Source organism: Clinocottus analis, unplaced genomic scaffold (assembly GCF_023055335.1).
Source record: "Clinocottus analis isolate CAN_PGR_092001 unplaced genomic scaffold, fCliAna1.0.p SCAF_6, whole genome shotgun sequence".
Classification (NCBI taxonomy): domain Eukaryota; kingdom Metazoa; phylum Chordata; class Actinopteri; order Perciformes; family Cottidae; genus Clinocottus; species Clinocottus analis.
In genome coordinates, this window is record NW_027176218.1 from 6516965 (window position 1) to 6531127 (window position 14163).

A 14163-nucleotide genomic window follows, 5' to 3' on the forward strand; every position below is an offset into this window, starting at 1 on the left:
TGCCACCTGCTTGATCAAAAGCTTTCTGTGAAAATGCCACCACTCTCGCCCGCATGCCGATTAACCTACGATGAATACTGAATGAGTTCATTAGCATAATCGCTTGAGTGTCTGATGATTTCATTTTATTATCACGTTCTCTCATAATCCATAGCTCCGGCACCCCTTCGTGCTTCCAACCCCTCTTTCATGTTCCTTTGCCCTCCCCGTTCAGCCACGAAGCAGTGTAATTGCATTATCAAAGCATTATACTGACGTGGTGGGAATATAATTTTTGTCCCTGGCGCTCGAAAGTATTGTGAGCAGAGTGGGCAAAAATTTAAACATGGAATGTCAAATTAGACTTCTAGCAATGTTTGAGTCAGTTTACGTCGTTTTATCTTGTCCTGACTGATGGAAGATTGCTTCATGCAGACCTCCCCTGATACATATTACCACTCTCACATTTTCTGTTTGTAGGATAGCAAGCTATTTTGATGGGTCCATGTGGACACTTAACCCTCGTAAAAATTCTATTAATACAGAACAGCCATTCATCTTGTAATTAAAAGAAATCGCCGTAAGGAATTGGTTGTAATCATGACCACGAGGAGCTGAAGTAGAGGTGACTTGGCACATAATAACAGTAGAATAGGGCTGTTTTTTTTGCATAGGCCAGCAGTTGTTTCTCAAGTGTCAGCAGGTGTGGACTGGAGAAGAAGAAACGAAAAATGTCAAGCAGGGCTGTGCTATAGCAGTGAAAGATAATAGAAAAGCAGGAGAAAAAGAAAGAGAATGAAGCGTTTCATCTCCATCTCATAGTTAGAGACGGGCAGGTCCAGGCAGAGGAAGGGTGAGTCAAAGTCAGGAATGGAAGAGCGGTAGAGAGGAAAGCTTTTTATCATCCCTGACTCTTAAGAAGATCTCCCAAATGAGGGAGGGCGTGCATGCTAATGTCAAAGCCGCGATGATAACTAGCCGCCTGGTTTCGCGGGGTGAGGGTTAAGCTGGGATTTGGAGGGCTGAGGGAATACATGTTTGATATGTGAGCGAGAGAGCGAGAGACAGAGAGACAGAGAGAGAGAAAGAGAGAGAGAGAGAGAGAGAGAGAGAGAGAGAGAGAGAGAGAGAGATGCGGTGTCTTTGCCAGAGCTATACGTGGGGGATTATTCTATATGGTTTATCAGTGTCTGCGTGGTTAGGAAAAGAAGAGGAATTTCACCAGCTTTTATTGGTTTTGTGTAGTTCCTGCGTCTTCACAGAGAACCTTGAGTTGGAAGATCAGAGCTATATTGACATTGCTGCGTCACAAAGTCTTCACTTACAATACATTAACGCCCACCGGCATGCAGTCATGCGTGCTGTGGCCGTTTCCTTGAACTACACATGCTAACCTTCAGCTCTATCCATCGCCTTTCACAAATCTGCAGAGACTGGATCTCAGCCATATTGTGGAAAGCATTAAACACAATCTCCCACATCTGCTGCGCACTTCGATTATACTGCATCTCAACATCCAGTCGGAGCGATGGAGTTTGTGCATTTTTGCCCGCAGAGTTGACAACGTTCACCTATCTCAAAGTTGTCCTTCCCTGTAGCTATTGTTTGCAGTTACTCCGACTCGAGTGCTCAGTTTTTCCTTGCACATGTATTACACCAGGCAGTGCAGTCTTCTGGCTCCATGCTATCTGTGCTTTCCCATCTCGCCATTATGTTATGTAGTTCTGCCAGCCTCTCCTTCCCCTTATCACCTGCAGTGAAAATCCAGCAGGCTAATCCGAGAGCCTGTGGGATTTCCCCCCTTTATAATGATGTATATCTGAGGGATAGCATCAGAGCAGAGTCCTATCGGCCCACACACTCTTAATCCCATCAGTCTTTGGTGTCCAAGCCCAAGAGAGGCAACCCTTTGGATGTTGTGCTCCCGGACTGCAGCCAGAGCTGCGGTGCTGAACATCAGGAATGATACGTGGTGTTTAGGGATCATGTTGGAGATCATGTTCATTTATTGTGCTCCTGCTTCTTGAAACCTTGTGGTGTATCTTCCCCCTAAGGATTGCATTGCAGTGGTACATACTGCAGCTGTGCCACTGCATTGAAACATTCCTGCAGGGCGATAGCCAGCAGTGATGCTTCCAGTTTCTCTGGCATGACAAAGACTTTATGTTTCCAGTCTGTTCGTTGGTGCCCATGGATAAATACAGAATATGCTTAATATTTTTAACATGCTGACCAAACCATAAAACTGATTCACATTTGCTTTATCAATAATATAGATTTATGCTACATAAGAGAGAGTTTTCCTTTATTCAACTAGCTCCACTTACACTGGTTTATTTGTAACTGCAGAAGTGTGTTTGCTGAATTTCACTTTTCTTACTACGTGGTCAGATTAACGATGCCTATCGGCACAAAAAAGAACGATCATATAGCCTTTGCTGTCTTGTTTTTACACACTCAATTTTTTATGAGAGCTCTTAATATGACATAACCACCCTCAAGACCTCTCCTGCAGTACTCGATAAATCTTGCGGTCTTCACAAATACACCCCAGAAAATTTATATCTCCCTGTCACTCATGTTAGTATGCCTCGATGACATGGAGGCAGCATAATCAATTTCTTGAGATTCTGGATTCGTAGTTGTGTGAGCATGATGGAGTTCAGGATGAAAATTACTTTTTTTTTTTTTGGTACATCTATTATTTAACTGTCAGCAGGGATGAATATTGTGCTCTTTCAGCCTTGCGGAGAAGGAACAGAGAACCGTATTGTCATGGAGCGATGCTCCATTTGCTCCTTGTCATGACTTGTAAAATATGGAGCATATCTCGGTTGGTCAGTGTAAGACTTCATCACTTCGGTGTCAGGTCCTCGGATAACATTTAATGTTGTGCCCACTCTGGCAGTCTCTGGGCCTCTGCTGTAGCTTTACATTTCACATCACGGCCGCAGGACATGTCACCACTTTAGGGACATCCGTTACGTCCCGACCTTGCCACTATCCCGGTGTCCCCTCGCTGTTTTAATGCCTTTCTCTGTCATTATCAACTTTTGATTGGTACAGTCAGTGACAGTATTGGCGTTTCAGGGTAATTGACAGGTTTTGGTCTCACAGGTTTGGAGGGCTTGTCTGTGCGGTAGAAACCATTGAACTGTGAAACTGAGCGAGTGAATTACCTCAGGAAGCACCGATAGGGAGGGATGGGATGGTCGGTGAAGGTCAGATAGAAAATCACGCATTCACCGAATCATCAAAGACATGCTGAATAAACTCGATGCAGAGAGCATGTGTGGAATATACCAGTCTCCTCTTTTTGATATAATAACAAAAAAACTAAAAGCGGTTAACCTTGACGTTCTTTTTGTAATAAAGTGTGTTTTCAAACGACGGACTTGTTTGAGCATCTCAAAGAGCATTTCATAGTAAGTTCACAGTGACTCAACACCCACAACAGATGCCTGGGGGGCGATTGCTTGCGGAAAACATGAAGCAAGCGCAGAGTGTGATGTGAATTCATAACAGATCTCATGGAAGAAGGTGAGATTTAAATTAATTTGAGATTTAGATTATCAGATTGCAGGGCCCTCAGAAATTACTGGCATGAAACAACGGGCGTAGATCATGCATGAGATAGGACAGTGTGCTTAATTCAGTTTCATTCTAATCAGCCGACGAATCAAAATGCTTAATGTATTAATCAAATTAGTTTAATTCTTTGGCTTCTCATTGAAATATCAAAGTGGAGTAGATCAAAGTGCGGTTTGAAGAGTTTCAGTGTCCCTACCATGACGGATTTATTAGAACAGTGTGCAGCAGCTCCAGGATCTCTATCACATGTTTTCTTCATCTGAACACTTTGACCTTCATTGCTCACATCAGTGGAATCAAATGCTGTGATGCCATTCATTCCCTTTGCTTTCATTGTTGCCTTTTACTACGGTCACTTCTGCAGGAGGCAAGTTAGTTTCACCGTAAAGCCCAAGAAGTGGAAGCCAGAAGTACCACGACCAAGGTGCCAGTGAATGATTGGATTTTAACGCTGCACAAAGCCCTCTCAGCCGAAAGATCTGCCACAATCCTTCTTAGATCCTAATTGTCAGCCCTGCTAAGCTGTTGGCAGTGAACTCAGCTGGCGTGCAAGTCGGTGGGACCTCTATGATTACATCAGAAACTTAAGCCCGCTTGCTCAAACAAGAGGGGTTTTCATGTAAGTGTCGCCTTTCTCCTGCCAACCCCAAACTCTTTGATAGGTCACTTCATTGCTGCACAGCAGACGCGGAGGTGCAGCCGATCCGAACGGCCTGTTTTACCTGAATTTTTTAAAATTGAATTCCCTTTGATTTTAGAAGAGGAAGAAAAAAAGCCCTGCCCCCGTCTCTGAGAACCGAAATAAACAAACGACGTGTCTGTAAAGTCATCCATATATCTTGTGTTTTCTTTCTTTTTTTTCTCTCGCTTCCCACTAACCAGATGGCAGTCAGATTTCAGACACAGGGATCTGGAAGACAATCAAGGAACAAGATTGCTTTTTTAGGAAGTGGGATTGGTTTAACTAGATGTCAAATTAAAGGCCTTTTCACACACATACACACACCCAAACAAACAAGTGCATAATCTTGTGGGGGGGTATGCATGTGTGTGTGCGTTTCCTTATCCAAGTGTGTTTGGGTTTTGGGCTGCTGGCGCTTTTTCTGCGACGGTGAGGTCAGAAATCTGTCTCCGAGCACCCCCTGATGGAATACCACACACTCTTAAGGTCAACCGCACAAACGCTGCCACGCAGGTTGATACAGGGACTCATGAATGTTTGATTGGTCTATTATCCAAGCCGGGCGAGGACATTCATCCCCCCGTTTACTGGAATTCAAATAGTCCTTTTAGTCTGACATTTCTCCCACACCGTCTGAGGCGAATCCTCAGTTTCTCCCTCTCTCTCTCAGGGCCGCTGAGCTTCATCTGCAATGCTGTCATCTCACTGTAGGACAATTCTACACAATGCGCTGTTTTTAAGACCGGTGCTGGTGCGAGCGCAGTATGGTTTCAGGTGGGTGGAACTGGGGAATTGATACTCAGTCATTCCGACACTCCTCTTCCTCCTCTGCGGGGTGGATAAAGATCTGGCCATCCATCTTCATGTCTCATCCATGTCTGCTTGGGGTAGCAAACGTGGCTACCTGGTAGTCGGAGACAACAAGAACAAAGCAGGAACATTACTTTAATCTCTCTTTGCTGCTAATTCCTGCCTCTGCCGTCATCCAGGAGGCAGAGCTTTGTGTATCTCAGCTTCCCCCATATGAACAATCCATCACTGTTAGTGTTTCTCTCCAGAGTGCGCTTGCTGCTTTCTGTTTTTTTCACCCGCCTCACTACTATGCTTGGCTTTCGAGAGAAAGGAGCTCAATGTATTGTATCCCACGGATTGGACTTATTTTCACATCCAGCAGCATATTGCGGCTCTTCCCATTGGAATACAACACACTTGAGCAATCGCGTTTACGTGAGAGAAGGCGCTTCACGTGGATCTCTTAATAGGCTTTTAACAGTACATCCGGAATACATAATTGACACCTGCTGTCAAGCTTTGTCTGTGATTACATAGGAAAATGACTTGACCTGTAATGAACTGTAAAGCTAATGACATCTGTGTAAGATTACTCAACTTGAAAGCAAACTGTTGTACATGAAGTCCCATCAAGCGTGATATTAAAATGTCCACTTTTACATCTTTCCGCCCAAGCTCTGTATAAGCCCAGGCTGCTGGGCCCAACGTGATGGAAACCTGAGGCTAATGACTCAAGCAGACGGCCGTGGACATTAGACAACTTCATTTATGAAATAGTCAACCTCCCGTGTAGCGATACATTCACATTACCCTGCCTCACTTGAGAGACGCGCGGCTGTCACAGCCACTGAGCAATGCTGATGTCCTTTCCTACCTGCATTCATCTTCCTCTCAGGAGGTAATGGTCTTCTCAGGTCATTTGCGCATTAGGGTCTCGATCATTCATCTCACCCACGTGCAATCCTCTGGATCCGCTGGCCGTCTGCAGCACATAGCGGGTTGTTTAGAAGACAAGGAAAACCTACATGCTCTGAATCATTCATTTGCTCTCTTTTCCTAAAGTCCCAGTGCTGCCTAAAGTGTCTGCAGAGGACAATTCATGAACATGCAGGTAATGTTCAAATGATTTGCGGGTGTAATTTGCTGGTTTGTGCCTTGGAGAAATCAGGGTTTGTTCCCTTTTTTATTTCACGATGTTAAATGATAATTACCTCTCTATGCGGCAACAAGATGTCAAAATGTGGGTTAACTTGCTAGTCTTGGAAGCAAGCAAGAGTTTGAGCTGTTTAGTGCATCGAAACTTAACCGGCTTTTTACGATCGTCACAAACAAATCAGTATCTGCACTCTGTGCTGCTAAACAAATGTATGTTGTTTTCTCATCAAATAAAGATTCAATGCCTCAGAAACAATCATGATACGATAGCTTTGTCTCACACGGTTGGCTTCAGAGCCAGTAACCTTACGTAAACACTCTGCAGAGTCTAGTTTTGTGCTGAACTGAAGGTAACAGTTTGAACCAGCAGGTCAGGTATATGAAAATACTATGAATATGCAGAATATGAGGCTACTCCTGAACACAACGCGTGCTGAACGTTGGTGTGAAGTGCATTGAACGGCGACTCAAACGTTTATCTTGGGAAAAAAAGTGAGCGAACTGTATAAAAGTATCGTAAAAAATGAATCAAAGTGGTGAAATGAATCGAGCAAAACAATTGAAATCAGCGAAGTGTTAAGTACGGAGCACCAGACGTGTCGCCAAATGTAAAGAAAGTGAAATCGTGAAGACAGTTTGATTTTAGCTTTACCTTGAGCCCAGACAGGTCTGACTGCCTGATAGAAGACAGGCACATTAATCTCTTTAATGGGGATGATTCATTCCCATCTGACGTATGCACAACCATTAATCTGTTCGTGCTGAATGTAGCCTGTTCAACATTTGTACAATGTTGTAATATTGCATGCTTGTGCTTCAACAGTGTCGCGTACATTTCCAAAGAGCTGCTTTTCTCTTTATCCCAACTACAAAGTCTTAATCTGATATATCTGCATTCAATGTTCAAGGTATTGAATGTGGGAAGAAGGACAAAACACACATGTGGCTATCGGGGTACACACACACACACACACACACACACACACACACACACACACACACACACACACTTAAACCGTTTCTCCAGGGCTCGACATCACACTGTTCCTTTCCCCTTTTGCTTTTACTTGATGGGATACAACTCCCTGTATCTTTTGCAAGCTGTTTGCGGCTAACAGAGGTCACGGGGGATGTGTAGCGCATTTGGTCATGATGTGAAAGCATTAGCCGGTACCAGCAGGTGTGTAATTATATATGAAACAGGGCTTTAAAAGAGGAACATCACGATGCCATGTCGAAAGTAGGCCAAGAAGAAGAGGCGTCACAAAAGTCCTATTTATTCCTCACCCACTTCAAATGTGTGACTTCGCTTTTGAAGTTGTGAAATATTCCAAGGTCACTCTGACTATTTCAGGACGATTAAAAATAACATTAGACACACAAATATTTAACTTGATGAAACACGCCTCCGGGGCAGATTCGTTCAAAATAATATTTTCCTACCCAGTGCTCACTGTCGTCTGTTTTCTGTGTTGCAGGTATGGTGACATGGTGCCAAAAACCATCGTGGGGAAGGTGTTTGGGTCCATATGCTCTCTGAGTGGGGTGCTGGTCATCGCCTTGCCTGTCCCTGTCATCGTGTCAAACTTCAGCCGTATCTACCACCAAAGCCAGCGGGCAGAGAAACGGCGAGCCCAGAGGGTACAGACTCTCCCCCGCCCTTTGCCTCTCTTCCTTTTTCCTCTCTATCCCTCTCTATTTTGCTTCTATCTGCCTCTCTCCTCTTTCTCTGTCTTATCCGCACGTAACAGAATGACAGGGCAAACACTATCTTCCAGAATATTAATCTTTTACTGTGTTTCTGCATATGTGTGTATTGGATGGGCTCAATTCCTTGAGTATATTTCAGTGGGAGAAAGAAATAAGCGAAGGAATAACAATGACTGAACAAATGATCTTCACAGTTTTGTGTCAGCAGCTTTTCAATAGCAATATATGCATTTCTTCCCTAAAACTGTTTGCTAAGGCAGAATTTCTTAATCGTAGGGTTAAGCATGGCCTCTCCCTACTAGATACTGTGGCTGCCAGAGGGAGTCGATTAGTGTGACAGACAAACCGTCAAAGGCTAAAACAGAGGTCTGTTTGTTCAAACAGAAATCTCGACTTGCTAGAATCCGTGCTGCGAAGATTCGAGGCACTAATGTCTATATGCGCTACAAACAAAATGGGCTCCTGATCAACCCACTGGAGGAGGTAACGAGACCAAGCAGCGGCTTGGGGGCTGACTGACTGGGGCCTCGCTGACACTTGCATGCCGCTCTGCTCGGGGGGCCATGCCACCACACACGGGAGGGGGGGTGGGCTTCTCATGCTGTAACACAGGGGCTGCTGTCATTCCAGTGCTTCAGTGTGATCGTCGTCTCTCTTACATCACACCTCTCAGCTGCAGCATTGACATGCTTCCTCAACACTCTCTCTCTCTCTCTCTCTATCCATACAGCAGGAGGGCCAGGCAGGCACACTTGCCTTCTGGTGGAGCACGGCCATTACCGTCACACTGACTCATGACCAAGCTCTGCATGTCTGTCCAACAGGGTTTGGAGGGGAAGGAGGAAACCAAAGGCTTACTGCTATGGAGGCTGTCTGCTCGGCCTGCATCTCCTCTAAACTCTGTTTTTTGATCTGCCGTGCAGTTCCGTGTGTTATTTCTAGAGCATCCAGGTTGTAGTGCAAACTAACACAACATACCTTCCATCCCAGAGCCGTGCAGAGCTCCATCAAAGCGTGCAGTGTTGTTGTGGTCCAGAATCTGTGGTGTGTTTGGTGCAATCTGTTCGATCTGTGTTTAGGTGTACCACTGCTGTTGCACTGAAATGACCTCTAATTTGACGTTTTTGATCCTTATTACCAAATCAGCTAAAGAATGGCAAAAATACAATTTCATCAGTGAAACATGTTGTGGTCAGCCACCGTCTCTACGCATCTCTAAAACATCCACACCTCACTAGGATCTTAGTAGATTGGCTGCCGTGCTACAGATCAGCATTTCAACCCTCAATGCTTTGTGTACTCTCCACTACATCACCGACCAAGCTGTTGCCTGAGACTTTGTGTCCATGCAGAATCTTAACCTGCTCATCTACACTGTTTTTTTTTTTGTTTTGTTTTTTTACTCTGTATGTTCGAAGGCCTCCAAGGAGGCAGGACAAGCCCTGGTGGCGAAGGCCCCCAGCCCTCCTTTTGAGAGCCAACACAATCACCTGCTGCACTGCCTGGAGAAGACCACGGTAAGAAACCTTTTCTTTCTCAAACTTAAAAGCTAAGTCCACTGGAAAAAAAACAAAAAAAACACAATCCCTTTGGCATCTTTCAATTCTTGCTATCTTGGTAACACTGTTTAGATAGCTCGCTCTAAAAACAGATCTTGTATGAAACATTGCATCACTTCTGTCTGTATTGTCAGCGCTCGCCTTTTACAGTGTGTTGCAAACAGAAACAAAGTGAGTTTTGTCATCCATGCTCTGACATGTACAATCTTTTTTTTATACGCAGCACAAGTTAAAAATAGCTGTAAATGGAGCTGGGAAATGTTACATCCCCTCACTAGCGACATGCTAAAGATAACATGACTCAAGCGGCCAGTAACATTAGTCCCTCCAAACAAACCAGCATACTTCATTTTACACTATCTATAATTTAGAGCTGTGTGGGTTTTACACAAGCAGCTGTAAATCCTGTACAGAGATACAGACTGTCAGTAAATCAGTGTCCTTCCACAGAGACAATCCCCCCCCCCCCTTCCCCCCTCAGTGAAAGGCTTGATGGTTGTCAGGGAGAAGCTTCATAAGGGCGATATGCCACTCAGATGGCAGCGCACATATTTACATCAGGCCTCTCATGGTGTGCATTATAGATGGCAGGATACGTGAGTGACAGAGGGATGGTATAAAACAAGAGGTGATTCAAGCCATGGCGTCAGATCCTGTGTGGTGTCACTCTGCCACCTGCTGGCTGGGCCTGAAACCCTCGTGGAGCCTGACCTTCAAGTCATGCTCATTTGTCACAGGGATAACAGTTGTGAATGTTTTCACAGATGGCACTTAATATGGACATCTGGGCCAATGTATTTCTATTCCCTTAATGATTCATTCTCCAATTATCAAACAATTTTATTGTGAATTCTGTTCAGTCTGTTTAGTCTTTACTGTGAAACATCTTCACTTATTATTTCGCAGAGCCAATCAGCAATGTAATAGAGTGATTCATGAGCAACATTGAATCCAAATCTCCCTCTGCAGAATCATGAGTTTGTGGACGAGCAGACGTTTCAGGCCAACTGCATGGAGATCTCTGTGATGAACAAGTCGGGGTCCTGTGGGTCCTCGCTGTCCTCGTCCCCACACGGCCTCAGCTCGTGCTGCTCTCGACGCCACCGGAAGAAGAGCAGCTTCAGTCTGCCCAGCACAAACAACCAGGAGCTCAGCACCATACAGATAAGAGAGAGGCCGGTCGCCAACAGGTAGTCTCTTTGTCGTTGTCTCCCTCGACTCACTCACACCAAACACACAGCTCATCCTGTATTATATGACAAGAAAAAACTGTGTGGATGCAACGCCATCCAACGTGATGGATCCAGTTTCATTGATAGACAATTATCAATTCTAAGAAAGTAACAAAAACATTGTTGCTCCCAAGTGAGAACCACTGAGTCTTGATCAGCATGTTAAGTGTTTGGTTAGCTCTTGTTTCTTCTAGTTTTGAAACACTTGAAAACTCAGGCTCATTGCATCCACTGCTGAGTTGTAAATGATCATTTTGCTACTCTGCATGCATAATTCATGTGTTTACTTCCTCCCCTGACTACTGTACCTCTCTGTTCACTTACCTTAGCAGCAAGACTTCCCTAAACTGCCTATCAGTAGTCCAAAATGCTGCTGCCCAGCTTTCGACCAGTCCTTCAAAAGGCCTCATTTGACTGCCATTTTGTTTTCAATGGCTTTCCATTAAATTTAGAATCCAGTTCAAGTTACTTGTGATCATTGTGAGAGCCTTTCATGGTCAGGCATTGAGGAGCTACTGCAGCAGCAGGTCTCTGATGTCCTCTAATCAGTGTTTGTTAGTTGTTGATCCAGGCTGCAGGCTCACGAGTCACAACATAAGGACACTGTGATTTTTTTGAGGTGGTAGCTCTTCGACTGTGGAATTCTCTCCCAATGGAGTTAACATCACTTGTTTAGAATTGCGCTTGTTTAGTTTCTTCTATTTTATGGCGGGCATTTTGTCTTTCGCTATGAAGCATTTTAAGCCACCTGCTCTTGAAAGGTGCTTTATAAATACACATATTAATATCTCCATATTTAGTTTTTAGAGTTTTAGACAAACTCAGGGCTATTTTTTGATTCAGACAAGTCTCTTATGTGTGAGGTTGAGTGATCTAAAACTGTATTGTCATGAAGCTTCAGACATTTTTTTTTTTATTCATTGAAAAAAATTTGCATTTTGGTTATACGTGGTTTTTGTTGGACAGCAACAACAGCTCAATGTGGGATTTTTGAACACAGCAAAGTTTTCCCAAATTAGGATTTGCCAAGATCTTAAAACATAGGCAAGTGCTGTAAAACCTAAACTGTATTTATTGATACCACACATTTTAAGAGAGACAACATGCTATTTCATAAATTGAGTGAAATGACACCCATTCATTTTGCTGTGAAACATGTAATACACATTAAATACAATGTTTGAAACAGGACAGTAGGCATACAGCAAATGAGAAGTTGAATGTCTAAAAACCCACACTAATGGCTGAGATTTGTATACCTAATAATATCGTTATATAGTCGGCACAAAGAACGTTTCTGGATCATGGCTTTCATACTGTTCCGTATAATAATAAATAACCCTGTATAGGCTTTGTGTTAGACAATCACAAGGTCAAGCCTCTCACCCTCTTTCATCCCTGTGTTTCCTTTGCAGCCGCTCCTGCCTGAATGCCAAACTCGATGAGACTGTGCCCTTGAAATGTGACAGACCTTACATCACTCCTTCCATGGTCAGCCTATCTGCACCGGTGGTGACCTCATCGGACGGACACGGCTCCACCACCACCACCGCATACTCTCAGAGCAACATTGTCCGAGTATCTGCCTTGTAGATGTCATGCTTATCTGATCAGCTAACTGGTCTCAAGAAGCGCCAGATGCTGAGGAGAGGGACCACCGAGCATCAACCTGCCATAATCTAGAGGGATTATAAGATTAGCAGAAATCTGGGTTTTTGAAATAGTGATCTCATCTGATGTCAAACTCTGCATGGTATTAAAATGATGTGGACAGCTGCCTTGGAGGTAAAAAGCAAACCAGCAGATCTTGCACCATTAAGCACAGCAGAGCAAGGAAGCGTTTGGAATTGCGTGGTTATCGTCGTTGCCTAAAAATACTGAGAAAAAAAACTTTATTTTTGAATATGTATTGTAGTTGTATTTGTTGTCTTCTGATTCAAAGGAGTAAAGGCAGATGTTAAAAAGTCATTCTTGATGGCCTCTGATGACAAAGCACACATATTCATTAACTGAAGGCCGTCTTTGTGAATATTCAATCATCTACTTACACATTAGAAACATCCACTTCACTCACCAACCGGATGATTAGATTGTTTTGAAATCCCTCAATTAACTGCTTTCTGATAGTCCCCTCACTGTTGTAAATTTAGAAAACATACATCCACCGGAACGGATAACTGTTGTGAATATTCATGAACTGACTCATTAACTGGTTGATATCATCGCTTGATGAGTAAAGTATACTACGCATCCTGACATGTTTGTGAAATGTGCAAGTGAAAGTCAAAAATGACAAAATCTGTGTTAGCTTACATATTTGACATTCTGATATGGATCTTTGTGAAAGCCACTGTCATTGATTAACAATCTATATTGAACTATACAGGGTACATATTAGTTAGGTCACAAGGTAGAAGCATAAGTGAATGTTCTGCGCAACACTTAACTAATACTAACCCTAATGTGGACACATAGTATTGACCTGGAAAACCATATGAAAGCCTGTTGAACATCAATTCCATTGAGTTGCTCTTAAATTATAATATTCGTTATAATAAGCGAGACTTGGTAGATTTCACTGTGTTTAAGGGCCATTTTGTACATTTTTCATATTGTAAATATCTCAGTTAGATCTTTATCGACTGCATTTGAAGTTGGCTCCTCTTATTTCTAGATTTAGTTTACAGTTGTTGGCATACTATTTCTGTCTGTTTACTGGTTGAATTAAGGATTTGCATGCTGTCATTGCAGAATTCTGTTTTATTAAAAGTATGTCTTCTTGTTGGAGGTTTGTCAGTAAAATTGAGATTTATGGAAGGAAACACAATGCGACTGGTATGTTATGATGTAAATTCCGCAACACTTTGCTTTTAATTAATGAAATGCAAATCTTGTCATATATTGAGTACATATATATGGAGTAAGGCAAAGGGACAAATGGTCACACATTGTGCATTTGGTGCAGTGGATAGAATAAATACTGTAGCTCTACTGAAACATCCATTGAATGAGCCATGTCTTTTGTTGTTTTTTTTACCAGAGCACAGTTAGATGGATTTCAGAACATTTTGCCTGATTACTCAAAGAGCATCACTAATAAGCAGATGGGTATAATAATTAGGGACATGTGAAGACCTGACTGTCCCAGTGGTTGGTCCTGCCTGCAGGGTCTCTGGAGACGGACACGCAGGCCTCAGTGATTGTTTGACAGAGAACTCCCGGGACAGCATCCCTCTGCCGTGCTGATTGCTTCAGTCCAGGCCGCTTCTGGCAGCATGCAGCGCCTCTGCTCTGCAGTGTTACGCTACTGCTGCAAAGTCATCCCGCATAAAATCTAAGATAACGCAGCAGCGTATAGAATAATATACCCAAATAAAAATTCACACTTTGTCTTCTGTGGTTTAATTCAGTTCATATTTGAACAATGACTCGACAAGCGTTCACCATTTTAACACTCAGGTAC

General features: G+C 43.3%; 1 protein-coding gene across 2 annotated transcripts in view; it reads left to right on the forward strand.

Annotated features, from left to right (window-relative positions):
- The window catches only part of LOC137804154 (A-type voltage-gated potassium channel KCND2-like), a 33524-nt gene extending 19484 nt beyond the window's left edge, over nucleotides 1-14040 (forward strand). The window contains exons 3-7 of one of the 2 annotated variants that reach the window (XM_068603212.1): nucleotides 7678-7840; nucleotides 8294-8392; nucleotides 9328-9426; nucleotides 10438-10658; nucleotides 12116-14040. In XM_068603212.1, the coding sequence (XP_068459313.1) occupies nucleotides 7678-7840; nucleotides 8294-8392; nucleotides 9328-9426; nucleotides 10438-10658; nucleotides 12116-12293 (760 nt within the window). In that variant the 3' untranslated portion in view covers nucleotides 12294-14040. The remainder of the gene's footprint in view (nucleotides 1-7677; nucleotides 7841-8293; nucleotides 8393-9327; nucleotides 9427-10437; nucleotides 10659-12115) is intronic. The other variant, XM_068603213.1, reaches the window with a different exon arrangement.
- The last annotated feature ends 123 nt before the right edge of the window (nucleotides 14041-14163 follow it).